General features: G+C 56.7%; 1 protein-coding gene across 2 annotated transcripts; it reads left to right on the top strand.

Moving 5' to 3' along the window:
- Nucleotides 1-5,644: 5,644 nt before the first annotated feature.
- UTP14A (UTP14A small subunit processome component) lies at nucleotides 5,645-15,829 on the top strand. 2 transcript variants are annotated; one of them, XM_034782310.1, is made up of 15 exons: nucleotides 5,645-5,788; nucleotides 6,217-6,292; nucleotides 6,870-6,940; nucleotides 8,544-8,608; nucleotides 8,861-9,003; nucleotides 9,284-9,439; nucleotides 12,108-12,227; nucleotides 12,316-12,410; nucleotides 12,607-12,730; nucleotides 12,823-12,900; nucleotides 12,995-13,346; nucleotides 13,729-14,102; nucleotides 14,365-14,555; nucleotides 14,641-14,740; nucleotides 15,317-15,829. In XM_034782310.1, exons 2-15 carry the CDS (start codon nucleotides 6,236-6,238, stop codon nucleotides 15,584-15,586), a joined length of 2,196 nt encoding a protein of 731 aa, XP_034638201.1. In that variant the 5' UTR covers nucleotides 5,645-5,788; nucleotides 6,217-6,235; the 3' UTR covers nucleotides 15,587-15,829. The 2 variants fall into 2 exon arrangements, with proteins under 2 accessions (XP_034638201.1, XP_034638202.1); XM_034782311.1 differs by lacking the exon at nucleotides 5,645-5,788 and having other exon boundaries at nucleotides 5,795-6,292.
- The last annotated feature ends 311 nt before the right edge of the window (nucleotides 15,830-16,140 follow it).

Genomic DNA, 16,140 nt, shown 5'->3' with positions numbered 1-16,140 from the left:
TCAGAGAGCTGCAAGGTGCTGTCACTCTGGACCCTTTGGATGGTATTTCCTGCCTAATCTCCCCAGTGCTCATTGGAAGTGGCTCTGCATGCCCCCATAATGGTGATGTGGGAACAGCTGCTGTGCTGGCCCCTCTGCAGAGCTGGGTTCTGGTCCCATGGATCCTTACAACCCATCTGTCTTTATGAAAAACAGTGAATGGTGGATAGTCATTCAGGTCTGTAATTCACTTATACCCCTTGCCGACATGATCACTATCAAAAATACTCTTTTGAGAGACAGACTGAATAAAGAACAGCTCCCCAAAGGTACAAAAGGAGGATTCATTAAATGGGACAGAACTAATTCAGATCCCAAGAGGGCAAAGGGTATCTTATGGGGGGAGGGGTATAAGTTATTAAAGCTTTTAAAAAATGTCTTGACTGTACCATTAGTAAAAGTTGATTTACTCTCCACAGGTACACGGCATGCCGATAAGGATGAGAGAGTAACCTTAACTGAAGATAAAGAAAGACATGCATTCTCAAGATACAACAAATACTCTACAATTAAGTGGTGCTGTAAATGGATCTTGATCACACATAAAAATCCACAGCAAAACCCTTTTCCATTTATGACTATAGCATTTACTTGAGCCACCAATGTGATATGGCCGCTAAAAAAGCTAATACGGTCTTGGGATGCAGCAGGCGAAGTATTTCCAGTAATGATAAGGAGGTGTTAGTACCGTTATACAAGGCACTGGTGAGACCTCATCTGGAATATTGTGTGCAGTTCTGGTCTCCCATGATTAAGAAGGATGAATTCAAACTGGAACAGGTACAAAAAAGGGCTACTAGGATGATTCAAGGAATGGAAAACCTGTCTTATGAAAGGAGACTCAAAGAGCTTGGCTTGTTTAGCCTAACCAAAAGAAGGCTGAGGGGAGGTATGATTGCTCTTTATAAATATATCAGAGGGATAAATATCAGGGAGGGAGAGGAATTATTTAAGTTTAGTACCAATGTGGATACAAGAACAAAGGGATATAAACTGGACATTAGGAAGTTTAGACGAAGGTTTCTAACCATCAGAGGAGAGAAGTTCTGGAACAGCCTTCCAAGGGGAGTAGTGGGGGTAAAGACATATCTGGCTTCAAGACTAAGCTTGATAAGTTTATGGAGGGGATGGTATGATGGGATAGCCTAATTTTGGCAATTAATTGATCTTTGATTATTAGCAGGTAAATATGCCCAATGGTCTGTGATGGAATGTTAGATGGGGTGGGATCTGAGCTACTACAGAGAATTCTTTCCTGGGTGCTGGCTGGTGAGTCATGCCCACATGCTCAGGGTTTAACTGATCGCCATATTTGGGGTCGGGAAGGAATTTTCCTCCAGTGCAGATTGGCAGAGGCCATGGAGGTTTTTTGCCTTCCTCTGCAGCATGGGGCACGGGTCACTTGCTGGAGGATTCTCTGCACCTTGAGGTCTTTAAAACCACGATTTGAGAACATCAATAACTCAGGCATAGGTTAGGGGGTTGTTACAGGAGTGGGTGGGTGAGATTCTGTGGCCTGCGTTGTGCAGGAGGTCAGACTAGATGATCATAATGGTCCCTTCTGACCTTAAAGTCTATGAGTCTGAGACTCTTTTCTGTACCTCTAATGAACAACTTTTCTCTAGCCCTCCCACAGTCTTATTCCCCACACAGTTAAATGAAGGGATTGAAGATCTGGACGATAGACCATCCTTGTCTGTTGCGACAAGTGTGGTGGCAGTTGCAGAGGCTCCATTAATCCTTTTGGCAGGTGAATCAAGTCCGGATACCATAGTTTTCTCAGTCATGCTGGCACTATTAAAATCACTCTGGCCTTATCCTGTTGTTTGTTTATCACTCTCTGACTGAGGGGAAATGGTTACATTAAGCCCTGACGCCAGTGTATCAGAAATGCATCTGATATCGATTCCTTGTCTCTGCCTGCTCTGGAGCAAAATTTTTGACCTTTCCTGTTCCTGCTGGAGGCAAACAAGTATATTATCAGATTCCCCCATAAACTGGAGAGGTGTGTTATTACTACTTCCTTCACAGACCATTTGTGCATTTGACATGTTAATCTGCAAGCGTGTTTTGTTCCCCCATGTGACACAGTGTAAAACCCTTCTTTGGACAGCAGAGGATTAAAGAGCAATTCTGGGCACAGGAGGCTTCACCCCTCCGCCCTTGCCGAGCATGCTCCAACTGGAGGTGGGGTTGAAAAGGGAGCCAACCAGCCAGGTGGCTCAGTTGGGCCAGACAGGGTAGGGAGAAGGACCTGGTCTGGGGGCTCTGGACCAGGACATAGCCAGTCCCAGGCTGGGAGAAGGAATGTTTGTCGAGCAGCAGCTCCTACGGGTTGGAGACGGGTAGGCAACCTGCGAACTGGTGCTTATGTGGACACCTTGCAGCCCCCAGTGCAAGAAAAGGGGAGGTAGGAAGTGACCCAGGGAGGCTGACTTGCGGCCTCTCAGGGTGCAAGGCACCAGACAAGTCTCACGGGGCCCTGGGTCAGAACCCGGTGGAGCAGGAGGGTCCAGGTTCCCCTACCTCCCCTTTGGCTGCAATCACTGGATGAAGCGACTGCCAGAGACTGTGACCACTAGGGAGTGGACCACAAACCCATTCACACACCCCTACACCAATTGATACTGGGTGAATGTCATGTTCTGTACACCATTTCCAAAGCCTCTTTGCCTCCAGGCATAATTTTATAGAATAAGTTTTCCCTCCCTTGTTTGTTCAGATAATGTAGCGCCATCGCATTGTCTGTTACAACCTGAAGTACTTTGTATTAGACTTGAGATAGGAAGGACTTTAGAGCTAGTCTTGTGGCTCTCAGATCTACAATACTGATATGTACATTTTTTTTGGGATGTCCAATAAGCCCTAACATTGTTTTTCAGATGAGCTCCCCAACATAGTGTAGCTGCATCTGAGGTTTGTATCAGGGGGTAGCCGTGTTAGTCTGTATCCACAAAAACAATGAGGAGTCCGGTGGCACCTTAAAGACTAACACATTTATTTGGGCATAAGCTTTTGTGGGTAAAAAACCCCACTTCTTGAGATGCATGGAGTGAAAATTACAGATACAGGCATAAATATAGTGGCACATGAAGAGAAGGGAGTTACCTTAAGGTAGGAGCGATAGGGGAGACTTACCTTAAGGTAACTCCCTTCTCTTCATGTGCCAGCATATTTATGCCTGTATCTGTAATTTTCACTCCATGCATCTCAAGAAGTGGGGTTTTTTTACCCACAAAAGCTTATGCCCAAATAAATCTGTTAGTTCTTAAGGTGCCACCAGACTCCTCCGTTGTTTTTCTGAGGTTTGTGTTACTGATGGTGGAGGAGAATTAAGAAGTGTACCTTTCATTGCATTTTTGAGTGTCTGTCCCCCACATGAGTGACATTAACACCTGCTGTGGAATTACTATTTTGTGATGCATGCTATGCAAACCTGGTCTGTAACTTGTTCCTAACCAGTGCTGAAGATATCTCAGCTGAAGATGAGCATATGATGGCACTGCTGTGTTTGACAGACCCAGGAACTGAAGAAAAAGGGGAACTGACTGCTATAGAAACTGGAGGATTATATATTTTATATATATCTCCTGTGGGAGAAAACCTCTTTCCACAGTAGACTCTACTATGGCCCCTATAAAGCAGACCCTTTGAAAAAGGTTTAAACACAAGTTTTTCCATTTTATTTCTAATCCCAGACTGGTAAAGAGAGAACATATTTGATTTACATGTACACCTCTACCCTGATATAACGCGACCCGATATAATACAAATTTGGATATAACATGGTAAAGCAGTGCTCGGGGGGCCTGTGCACTCCAGCGGATCAAAGCAAGTTTGATATAACGCGGTTTCACCTATAAGGCGGTAAGATTTTTTGGCTTTCAAGGACAGCGTTATATCGAGGTAGAGATGTATTAGAATGTCTTCCATGGATGATGCTTTTATTACCCAGTCATCTAGGAATGGGTACGCATACATACTCTGCCTTTTTATGTACACTGCCACTACCAACAGGCATTTTGTAAACAGCTGAGGAGCTATGGATAAAGAAAAAAGGAGGACCTTGTACTGAAAATGGACCTCTCATACCATGAAAAGGAGGTATTTCAGATGATACTGTTTTACGGAAACACTCATCTTTTAAATCCAAAGCAGCAACCTCATCCCCAAGACAAAGTGAAAGGATTATAGAAGTTCTCTCTAATATCCAGAAACAAAATTTCTTTATATAAATATTTCATTAGAAAATGCAAGTATAAACCCTCCCTCTGTGATCTTGCAGAACTGTCTCTATCGCTCCTAACTGCACCAAAGATCAAACCTTGTTCTTTAACAAAATGAGATGACTTTGATCTCTGCCCAGAGATGAAATGGGTGAGTTGTTGGGGGCAAGGGTCTTGATTTGAATTGTGTAACCATATGCAATAACTTCCAGGATCCACCTGTCTGATATTAACTCCTAGTGATAAAAACGGGACAAACAATCCCCAAATATCTGTGTGCGCTGGATCAGACAACTGAATGTCCTCCTGGTACAGAACTGGTGAAGGTCTAGTCCCATGCATAGACCCTTCTTGATAAGGTGCAGGAGATGGCCACTGGGATCAGGGCCGGCTCCAGGGCTTTTGCCGCCCCAAGCAGCAAAAGAAAAAAAGCCGCGATCGCAATCTGCGGCAGCTCTACCGCCATCGCTTCATTCTTCGGCGGCAGGTCCTTCGCTCTGAGAGGGAGTGAGGGACCTTCTGCCGAATTGCTGAAGAGTCAGACTTGCCTCCCCTCTCCGTTGGCCGCCCCAAGCACCTGCTTGCTGAGCTGGTGCCTGGAGCCGACCCTGACTGGGATCATCTAACACTGTGGGGGTAACATGCCATTCAGGCCAAAAAAAGATTGATGGATTTGGTTGGAAATACTTTTGTGCATCTGGATCCAGGGGGTATGAATGAAACTGTCTAACATTTTTCTCTGAATCCACTCTGAATCCATTAGCATCTTGCTTTTAGCCCGTTCTCCAAGTCAGACGGGGCCTTCTGACCGCCAGCGTTTTCTCCTAGATGGGTGCAGCCTGAATGGGCTGCCTGGGCCCCAAGAGATACAAAATAAAATGGAGACCCCACTGCCTGGGCCCAGAGAGGTTCCCCCAGTAGAGGCAATTCGGCCGAGTGACTGATGCACAAATGGTTTATCCTTTTCCATAGGGTGCGCTGGTCCGGGGCTTGAGCCCGGGGCTTCCTGGTAAACGCTCTTCAGCCACAGCAGTAGCGCCGCCGCCAGCTCGGTCAGCGCCAGTCTCACCGCCGTGCCGCTAGCAGCGCGTCCCGCGGGGCAGTGGGCGCTCCCCGGGCTGGGGCTGGCTGGCCACACGGGGCGCAACGCGAGGAGCCGGCCGAGTCCCAGAGGCGGCGAGGCTGGGAGAGGAGGGGTCACCCCGGGCGGGGGACGGTGCCGGGGCCGAGTGCCCCGGGGACACAGCGCCAGGGGCCGCACGCTGGCTCCCCCGGGCCGGGTCCGAGCGCTCAGCGCCGGCCGGCCGCAGGAAGTACCAGCCCAGCCAGGCCTCCCATGACCCCACTGCCATGGCAACAGCCAGAGCTAACGTGCGCAGCGCGGGGCGGAAGTGCCGCGGCTCGCGGTGACGCCAGCTCTGTGCGGGGCGGAAGTGCGGCTCTTTGCGACCTGCGTCCCGCAGTACCTCTTCCTACCCACGTGTGCTGGCCGGGCGGGGAGCCGGGCTGGGCGCACGGCGGAGGTGAGGGGCCTGGGGGCTGGTTTCTCCTCCGGCTTGCCGCGGTGTCTGCGGACAGCCTGTCCCCGACGGGCTCTGCTGGCTCCGCCCTGCCGCGGGGAGGATGAAGTAGCCTTGGGCTACTGTGAGGGAGCCGGACTTCCTGGTCCCCGCCGGGGTGGAGTCGGGGCCTGGTTGGGGTGACCAGACAGCAAATGTGAAAAAGACCCCAAAATCAGAACTGTCCCTAAAAAATCGGGACATCTGGTCACCCTAGGCCTGGTCCTGGTCCCGGTCCCATCTCTGACTAAAGCATCCTTGGCAGGCTTGTGCTGTCTTTTAAGTGCCAGTTTCCCAGGTAGCTCGTCCCGCAGGACCTGGCTGGCCCCGTAGCCTGTGCGATCCTATGCCAAGGGGACCAAGCCTGAGCCTAGCTCGTGTCTCCCCTGCAGCAGCTTCCTGGAGTGGCCAATGGCAGAGGAGGATTTGTTCCGGAGCGACCACCCTGTGAGCGCCAGTGAGGATGAGGTAGGAGAGGCCCTTGTGCCCCAGCACTGGGGCAGTGACCTCAAGGCATGGCTGCGTTTGGTAGTTTACCCCGAGTGCATGCCAGGCTGTTGCTGACAGGAGGGCTCAGGTCTCCCACGGGGGGGGGGGGGGGGCGTTGTCCTGCCCTGGGGGGTAAATACAGTGAGCTCTATTGTCTTCTCTTGTGTTGTAGTAAAATTAGTGAGGTAGAATGGGGCAGGTAGCGAGACAGCCCGGGGGGCCAGGTCATCAGGGGTGTATGAAGGTGGCAGTGTAGTGGAGGGAGGTCCCGGGGAGGACTTGAGAGGCAGTGGGAGCAAGACATGTGGTGGTGGTGGGGCCTCAGGCTGAGCTGACATTTGTGTTTGGTGATGTGGGCACTGTGCCAGAGGTGGGCACTGTGGGCACTCCGCTCCAGGGATCAGGCCTGTAACCGAAGGCCAGCCTGCTGTCCCCCTTGCAGACCTGCTGTAGGAGCAGGGCAGAGCCTCTCTGGTGACTGAAGGGACTCCTCGTGGCTAGGTGCCGAAGGGCTGTGCCAGTGCGGGCTGCATTAATTTTGTCTCCTGTGTGCCAGGGGGATGGCAATGAGGAGAGGCGGCATAGTCAGCTCTTGGAGGCCATCAGCTCCCTCACTGGAAGGAAGCGGTGAGTGTCGGGGTCACGCTTGCTCATCACCCGGAGGCTCTTAGACATTCGTGTCTAGGCTGCTATGGCTCCCACGCTGTGCTCAGGGCAAGTGTGGCAGCAGCGAAGGCCCCTAGGCCCCTGGGTTGTCTGGGAGGCAGCTTGCCCCACATGCCCCCATCACAACCATAGACCAAGAGGGTCAGAAGGGACCGCAAGGGTCATAAAGTCTACCCCCCTGCTAAGATGCAGGAATGGCCTCCTCTCAGTGGTGCAGGAACCGGGGGGATCGCCACATTGCCAGGGCCCTCCCACTTTTTGAAAGTTGAGGGACCTGGCATGTCCACTTTTCACTGAGGCAGACCTCACCCCATTCCCCTTCTCCCCCCCCTTCTCGCCCCCCAAGGCCCCACTGCCCTGGCCAGGCCAGCGTGGAGCCGAGCCAAGAAGTCCGGCAGTTGAGGGGAGCTGTGGTGGACCCTCCAGTTGCCTGAGTTGCAGGAGGTCTGAGAGCAGCCCCAGGCCCATGTCCCCGCCTAGCTCAGGGCAGATGGAGAGTCCGCATCTACGTGCCAGCTCCCCACAGCTGCCCGCATGGCTCTTGTCGACCTGGCTCTGGCTGGAGGCCTCAGAGCTGCAGCCCGCCCATGGTAAGAGCTGTGCGGGCAGCTGTGAGGAGCTGTGGAGTCGCGGGCTGGGCGGGGACACAGGCTGGGGGCCTCCCCGCCCCGCAGGCAGGTGGAGGGTCTACCACGTCTCCCCACAGCTGCCTGCCCAACTCTTATCATGGGCAGGCTGCGGCTCCGAGGCATGCCCCCCAGCCAGAAGGCAGATGTGGGGAGCCTGGGTCCCTCCACGTGCCCTGGGCAGGGGGCCCAGGACACAGGCAGAGGGCTTCTTTTGCCCCCCGCCCTCCCCCCAGGCAGTAGGAGTGGGCTCTCCGGCCCGTTCAGGCTTCCAGCTTGGCCAGGGGCGGGGCTACGGGGGGCCCCCGGGCTAAGTTCTCTCTAAGTTGCATGGCTGCACAGCAGACTATCAAGGGCCGCGCCAGGGAGAGAGGTGCCCCTCCCCGGGCTGCTGTGGTGACAGAGGGCTGGGGGGAGTCCTCTCTCCCTTGGGGCAGCCTGCACCCCAAATCCTTCATCCTCAGCCCCACCCCAGAGCCTGCACCCCCAGCCAGAGCCCTCACCTCCCCACATCCCAACCCTCTGCCACAGCCCTGAGCCCCCCTCCCACACTCCAAACCCCTTATCCCGGGCCCCACCCCAGAGCCTTCATCCTCAGCCGGAGCCCTCACCCCCCAGATCCCAATTCTCTGTCTGAGCCCTGAGCCCCTTCCCACACTCTGAACCCTGCGGCACCATCCCCGCCACACATCACCTCCATATTGGTGCACATAACAAAATTAATTCTGCACATGGATGTAAAAAATTAGAGGGAACATTGTGCTCGCCTCCCCCTCCCCCATCCCACATTCTCTCACACTTTCGGGAGGGCTGTGGCGCACTTGGCTCCTCTACGTTTGGACTGCTTGTCGCGACCAGGAGTGGGGGCATTGCATGGGCAGGGGTGCTGGTGGACTGCACACAAGGGGTCCCCATATATTCTGCCTCCTCTCTTCTAGGGGGAAGCTGGCTGAACGCACAGAAGCGAGCTTGCAGGTGTCTGAGTTCAACCTCAGCTGCGAAGGTGTGTTCTTTCTGGTGGGGGAGAAGATGGGATGGGATGAGCCTTTCTCCAAACTGTTTCTGCAGCTCTCAGGCAGGGGACCCTGCTTAACTGGGTCACTTCATCCTTACTCCAAGGTGGTGGTGTGGGAAGCTGCCTGCAATGGGCTGCGTAGGGGGAGGGCGCAGGAACCCAGCAGATGGTTCCCTGTTGGCGCCCTCTGCTGGGAGCTCTGTGACATCCTGCCTGCATTGACTGCACTGGTTCCTACAGGTGCCGGGGAGAAGCTGGTCCTGCCTGAGCTGCTGGGGTCCATCCGGGCCTCGTCCTCCCTGGGCATTGTGAAGAAGCAATTGAATAGAGTCAAGCAGAAAAAGTCCGTGGAGCTGCCACTCAGCAAAGAAGAGTCAGAGCGGGTAAGAGTCTGTTTGTCCGTCCATCCTGGCTGAGCCAGTAGTGCCTGAGATGATGGGGGTAGGTCAAGGGCAGAGCAGGGTGGGCGTGAGTTGGGAGTGAGCAGGGGGCAGCCATGGAGATAAGCAGTGATGGTTGGTCTCAGTCCTGTGTGGCTGAGCTGAATGCCTCTCCCCATCTGGGTTACTTGCTGGGTTTCCTTGCTATCCAGACCTTGGCGCCTGGTGTCATCGCAGACCTGGGGCCTATTCTGTCCTCTCAGACTCTCTCTTGTGACTGCAGGTTGTGAGGGAAGCTGCCTACAATAAGACCTCGAAGGCTGTTGCCAAGTGGGAGCAGGTGGTTCTGCAGAACCGACGAGCGGAGCAGTTGGTTTTCCCCCTGAAGCAGGAGCAGATGAGGGTTGCACCCATCGAGGAGGTGTTGACCAGCTGGAAGGTGGGTGCTGTTGCATGGCGTCGGGGGAGGGGGGGTGTCAGCACCAGCACAGGTGTCTATGCCCCCTTGGGGGTGGTTTGTGCCTGATCCCAACCCTGAGGTCACTGGTGGAGCAGGAGCGCATCAGGCTTCTGAGCACTGGGCGAGCCCAGGGCCAGCCTTGCTGTGGCAGACAGGCCTGAACTTCACACCAGCCAGCTGAGAGACACGGTGAGAACGAGGGGCAGTGCCAGCTCCGGCATGCGGGGTGTGTATGTCTGTGCTTTTATGCTAGCTCAGCGGGGCCATGGCAAGCCATGCAGCTTCCGGGGGAAGGTTCAGTGTGAGGCTGGGCACACACACAGCTGGGCTACTTGGAGCTGACCTCCCCATGTTCTGCCCCGCATTCCACACTGGTAGCTGATGCACAGCACTTTGCAGTGCAGACAGGCGTGCACGGTGAAGGTTGGGGGCCAGTGGTGTGTGGCCATCCCAAGCTCTGCTGGCTTACTCTCTGCCCCCTAAATCTGAGTAGTCTCCTTCTCAACCTTCCCAGGGCCAAATAGATTCCAAACTGTCCGGGGCCTCACTCAGGAAGGAGGGAGCAGGTCAGAGCTGTCCTTTCTCTCTGCAGCTCCCTTCTCTTCCTGCTAAGTTCCTGACCTCAACCCAGGGTCCTGACACCACAGTCTCAGCTGAATACTGCTCAGCTGCTCTCAGCACCTGCTGGGATGGGACAGGAAAGTGGGAGGGGGCTGCCTTGTTACAGTCTGCAGCCCCCCAGCTCTGCCTTCTTCCCACCCCAGCAAGACCCTCTCCCTAACAAGATTTCCACTCTTTCCCTCAAGTTCTGCAGTGCTGGAGCTGTCCAGTGACAAGGGACCCTTCCACTGGGGTGGGGTCCTCTTCCCCCAAACTGCGAGACCATTGCAGCCTTTCCACAAACATTCCCCCTGTGCAGAGTGCAAGTTGGGGCAGCACTGGTCCCCAGTGAGGCAGGAGACTGCTCCAGCAGTCCCAGTCCCTAGTGAGGTAAATGCATGGGGAATCCATAGCCAGCTGTGTGTAAGGCTCAGCACCAGGGCCTAACGGCCTCCAGTCCAGAGGGAAGCACGTGCTGTGACTGCCCTGCCAGCAGTGCAAGGGCTGAAGGGGTTCTCTGGGCCTGGCCTCGCCGAGCAGTCCAAGGGAAATGCAAAGGCTTCGCTGACCACTGCACGCTTGCTTGTAAAATTCTCCCCCCAAAGAAGGACGCTTAGGACTGTAAAAGTGAGAGCTGAGAAATGGGTCTGTGCTCTGCACGGAGAGTCTGGCTCTCTGGGGCACCCACAACAGGAGGCCCAGGTAGGTCCCAGTGCTGTGATGGGCTCTGAGGAGCCTCTTTCAGATGAGGTGGGAAATCAGCCTTTCGCTCCCCCAGGGTCCCAGGGCTTTCTCTTGGGGGGGGGAATCACCCGGGAGTCCTCTCTAGACACTGCCACAGGGAATCCCTCCCATTCAGTCCCCACATTTCCCCTGTGGTTTTGGTTGGCTTTGGCCGCTTCTTGTCCTGAGCAGCTGTGCATGTTGCTGTGCATGTTAGGCAGCGGCTGCGTAGTGCCACAGAGATGGCTGTGTTCTGGTGCTGGCTGTTGGCTGAGATGAAAGATGTCCTCTGGATTCTGAGCACACATGCCTGGGTGGCTGACAAAGGGCTGTCAGATGGACATTCTGCATCCCATCTCCCCCCTGTGTTCCCTGGGGCGCAGGGGCTTCCTCTGGGGCACTGGCTGGGGAGTGTTGGGGGGCGGGGGGTTGGACTGGGGACTGAGCCAGGGTTGCTGGGTTTTGTCATTCACCTCTGCCTCTCTGACCATGGCCAAGACTAGCCTTCAGGGCGCTGCTGGGCAGTGCCCTGTGTTGATAGTGGAGGCTTTCTAGCTGTGCCTGGTATTCTGGGGGTGCCCACCCCATGTGCTGGCTGGGGGTGGCTGGTCCACGCACCAGGCCTGGCTTGGTTTCAGCCCCGGGCTGATGTTGAATTTTCACCAAAAGCCTTGTGAAAGCGGCAGGTTCTTGCTGTTGTGCCCCCTTTGCCCCAGCAGACTGGCCTCAGGAAGTCCCCAGACCCAAGTCCCCACCCACCTAACCCCCACCACCTGGGGGTCCCGATCCTGCACCCTGAAATCCCCACAATAGTGGGGACCAGATAGGGCAAAAGGATAGGGGCAGTTAATGGGGATGTCTCCCTGACCCTTCGGTGGAAATTGCCCAGTGATCTATAGTACACTTGTCTGGGTGCCCCCTCCTCACCCCCGGAGCCTTGGGTTCAATTGGTGTGTTGTGTCGTCCCCCCCCCCCCCCCCCGTGTCCTCCCCATCCCCTCTCAGGAGCTATGGTGAAATGGCCCCCACTCCTTTGGGTTATTTTGAGGGTGAGGAGCTGGCAGAGGCTGGGGGCTCCCATGTGACTAGCAGCCCTCACTGAGGTGGGGCGTCACCTGAGCCCTCACTGAGGTGGGGCTGCTAAGACTGGCTGGTGGCTCCCCTTGCTAATCTTGGGGCCCGCAGGAAGAAGGGAATCCCTCCCTCCCTCTGGGCCTGTGAGGGGGAGTGGGTGGGATGGCCAGAGCCCATGGTCGGGGAGATCCCAATGAGGTTGCCCTTGCACACGTTGTATGTGCTCACTTGCTGCCTTCCTTGTCCCGAAGACCCGAACGCCGCTGGAGCAGGAGATCTTCAGTCTTCTCCATAAGACGCAGCAGCCGGTGACGGACCCGCTGCTGACGCCTCTGGAAGAGGCCTCGCTGCGGGCGATGAGCCTGGAGGAGGTGAGTGGGCCATGCCCTCCCTGTCCGTGCCCCCCTGGGGTGCAGGCCCCCCTTGAAGCTGGCCGTCACCCTGTGCTGTGTGTTTCAGGCTCAGCTGCGCCGGGCAGAGCTGCAGAAGGCCCGTGCCCTGCAGTCCTACTATGAGGCCAAGGCCCGACGAGAGAAGAAGATCAAGAGCAAGAAGTAAGGAGCCGGCCATGCAGGTGTTAGTGTGTGGGGAGGTTGGGGGGCCTGCTAAGAGCCCTGGGTTCCACTTGCCCTGGAGCTCAGGTGCGGGGCGGGTTAGAGATGAGCCAGTGTGAGCTCTCTCACTTCCTGCTGTGGGAGGGCAGCTCAGCTGGCACCTTCACCTTCTGGCTGCTCTGCTCTCACTGCGCAGGTACCACCGAGTGCTGCAGAAGGGCATGACTCGCAAGGCCCTGAAAGAGTTTGAGGTGCTGCGGAAGCTAGACCCCGAGGCTGCCCTGACAAAGCTGGAGGAGATGGAGAGAAGCAGGATTGAGGTGATGCCTCGGGGACTTTCTGCACCCTGAGATTCCCCAGCCCCCCAGAGAAGCCCTTGCTGATGCCTCTCTTTGCTTTCTTCCCTCCCCAGGAGAGGATGAGCCTCAAGCACCAGAACAAGGGGAAATGGGCCCGCTCCAGATCCATTATGGCCAAGTACAACTTGGAGGTGAGGAGCTGTTGGGGGAAGGGTGGCTCTGTGTTGGGGGCAGTGTGGGGGCTTTTCTGGGCCTGGCTGTGAATGTGTTCCCATGTCCCTGCAGGCCCGCAAGGCCATGCAGGAGCAGCTGGCCAGGAACAAGGAGCTGACCCAGAAAGTGCCTATGGAGCCAGAGGGCGAAGAGGAGGGCGACGTGGCTGGGGAAGGCCTCCTCCCGGACCCCATTAAAGAGGTGCAGCCCAGCATGGACGGAGCCAACCCTTGGATGTTGGGGAAACCCAGCAGTGAAGCAAAGGACTCTGGGATGCAGGAGGATCCCAAGGACCCCAGAGAGTCTGTTGCCCCAGAGGATGCTGGGAATGAGGGAGAGGAGGTGTCAGAGGAGGAGATCTTGTTACAAGACTTTGAGCAAAGACGATGTACACGGCAACAGGCGGGGAGCCCAGAGCCCAAGGGTGAGCAGGCTGGGGCCAGATGTCGGGAGCCCGGAGCCCCATTGTGGGCCGGGACCTGATGTCGGGAGAGTGGGCAGGCCCAGGGCTGGATGTCGGGGGAGGAGGTTGGGGGGGGGGGGGGGGAGGCCCGGGGGGGGGGGGGGGGGGGCAGGCCCTGGGCCTGATGTGATGGGAGGACAGGAGTCAGGTTTGGAGCCGCCTACCACCATCTGTCAGGAGCTGGTTGGGCTGGAAGAGAGGGTGTGTGAATCCGTTGCCACCCTGCTGCTCTGGGAGGAGCAGCATCTCTCACCCATCAGCCTGCTGGGCCCCCCCATGCCATCCTTGGGGCCTGTTATACCCACAACGGGTAGTAGTGTCCTTCACCCAGTGCTCTCTGCAGGTGCTGGCGAAGCGGAGGAGGAACACTTGTTTGTAGAGCTGCTGTCAAATGTGCAGACGGATCCTGGAGTGGAACAACCTGCCCAGGGGCTGGAGGGGCCGCTGCTGTCGGAGGGGCCGCTGCTGTCCGAGCAGCTGGGCAGGCGGTGCACGCTGGAGGAGATAGATGCTTTGGGCCAGGAGGAGGGGGCAGAAGAACAGGAGCGGCCCTGGCCCACCGGGACACTGGAGGAGTCAGAGGAAGAGGGCAGTGCTGGGGGTGGCCACACGGCCAAGAAGGCACCTAAGCAGAAGATGATCAATCTGCAGGCAGTCCTGGCTGGGGAGTCGCACGTGATCCAGTGTCCTGCCCAGCCGGTCTCTCTGCAGGACGAGGTGAGCTGGGCTCCGTGCTGCCTGCTGCTATAAGGAGTGGGGAGAGGGGAGGAGGTGCCATGGGTGCTGATCTCTGTCTTAGTGAGGGGGCCAGGTGGGTGCCATGGGTGCTAATCTGTCTCAGGGAGAGGGCAGGAGGGTGCCCTGGGTCTGATCTCTGTCTCAGGCAGGGGGAGAGGGGCAGGCAGATGCCATGGGTGCTGGTCTCTGTCTTGGGAAGGGAGGTAGGCGGGTGCCATGGGTGCTTATCTCTCTCTGGCAGGAGGAGGAGGCTGCAGACCAGAGGCTGGTGATCAAGGAGGCCTTTGCGGGGGATGACATCATTGCTGACTTCCTGCAAGAGAAGCGCAAGGTGGAGCAGGCGGGGAAGCCGCAGGCCATGGATCTGGTTCTACCCGGATGGGGCGAGTGGGGTGGCACGGGGCTGCGGCCTAGTGCCAGGAAGAGGAAGCGGTACGTACAAGCAAGACCAGGGCATGGGGGGATGTCTCGCCCCTCACTGGAGCCTTGCAGCCTAATCTGTCTCTTTGTCTCTCAGGTTCCTCATCAAGCCGGTGTCGGGGCCACCGAGGAGAGATCAGCACCTGCCCCATGTCATCATTAGCCAGCAGCGCAACATCCTGGCTGCAGCACACCAGGTAAGGGGAACCCTGACTGCCCTGGTGGCAGGTCCTGGAGAGGTTAGTTTCTCCCTGATGAGTCCCTGGATAGGAAGGAGTTGTTCGGCCCTCAGACAGACCAAAGGGCACTGTGGGGACAACTAGAACCACAGTGGCTCCAGTGCACAGGCTTAGAGTAGGCTGGGCAGGCACTCTGGCCAGCAAGGAGGCTGTTTCAGGAATCACTTCCCTCCCAGGACCAGTCGCACCAAACCTCCATGAGCCCTGGCCTCAGCTGACTGTGTACGGGGTGCCAGGGTTCCAGCTGCAGCAGGCAGGAGCAGCACTGACACCACAGCTTCCCTGCAGCAGCCAGCATCACAGCTGGGCTCTCCTCTGCTTCGGGGCTGAGTCCCCACCAGCCCTGAATACTGGGGTAGTGGGGGCCTGGAGCGAAGATCCAGCCTATGTGGAGCCCAGCGCAGGCAGCTCTCCCTCTAGTGTGGGTCTCTAGTGACCCCCTTAGCATGCCCTGGCTGCCCTAGCGAGACCAGCCATGCCCAGTCTGGTGCCAGGACAGGGTGCTGACCCTGTCTGTATCTCCCGCTCTGGCAGGTCAATGAGGTCCCTTTCCCCTTCGACCGCCGCCAGCAGTTTGAGCGGAGCATCCGGGCGCCAGTGGGGCCCACGTGGAACACACAGCGAGCCTTCCAGAAGCTGACAGCCCCCCGCATCCTCGCCCAGCCAGGCCACATCATCCAGCCCATATCTGCTGAGGACGCTAGCCCCCAGAGCACCATGCCCACCCGCAGAGGGAGCGCTGCCCTGGTGCCCACACCTCAGCATTCCAGGCACCACCAGCGCCCCCCCAAGAAGGCTCGCTAGGCCAGAGGGGTCATGCTGCCCATGGCAGCGCAGAGACTGAGGGTGACTGTGAAGTGTGTGGCCAGGCCCTGGCAGGGCTAGGAGCTGCTGGGTGAGCAAGTGGGCCAGGCTGGCCCTAGGTAAGGGCAGAGGACACTGTGCCATGCTCCTGCCCCAGAGGCAGGGGCACTGTCCTGCACCCACACAGTGGCCTGCATTCATCTGGAACCAAGCTCCTTCCCCAATAAATGCCCTGGCTGTAGGCTCCTCTGTGCAGTTTCTGCGCCTCGCCCCCACCCCTGGGCCCTTCCAGGCAGGCTGCAGGGGGGGCGGGAGTTGAACTAGTTTGTTGTAGGAGAGCAGAGCTTGGCTGCTAGCAGCAAGGCTGTCCCACCCAATGCTGCTCCCTCCGTCCCCAAGTGAGGGCCAGGTCTGGCTGGGCTCACCTGTTCTAGCTGATGTTGTTACACCCCATCCCTGCAGATAGGACAGTTGGATTTTCCGGGGGGAGCAGAGCAGGAATACTAGGGGAAGGGTGGGCAGTCCCTCCTGGTATGGAGGCAGGCTAGGATTTG

This window comes from Trachemys scripta, chromosome 9, assembly GCF_013100865.1.
Source record: "Trachemys scripta elegans isolate TJP31775 chromosome 9, CAS_Tse_1.0, whole genome shotgun sequence".
NCBI classification, from domain to species: Eukaryota; Metazoa; Chordata; order Testudines; family Emydidae; genus Trachemys; species Trachemys scripta.
This window is presented reverse-complemented; position numbering and strand designations above follow the sequence as displayed.

Excerpts from the sequence above, each read along its gene's own strand:
- UTP14A (XM_034782310.1), top strand. The coding sequence starts at position 6,236 with ATGGCAGAGGAGGATTTGTTCCGGAGCGACCACCCTGTGAGCGCCAGT. Across the intron at positions 6,293-6,869 it reads TGAGCGCCAGTGAGGATGAG|GGGGATGGCAATGAGGAGAG; the intron begins GTAGGAGAGGCC and ends CCTGTGTGCCAG. Across the intron at positions 12,228-12,315 it reads GGGCGATGAGCCTGGAGGAG|GCTCAGCTGCGCCGGGCAGA; the intron begins GTGAGTGGGCCA and ends TGTGTGTTTCAG.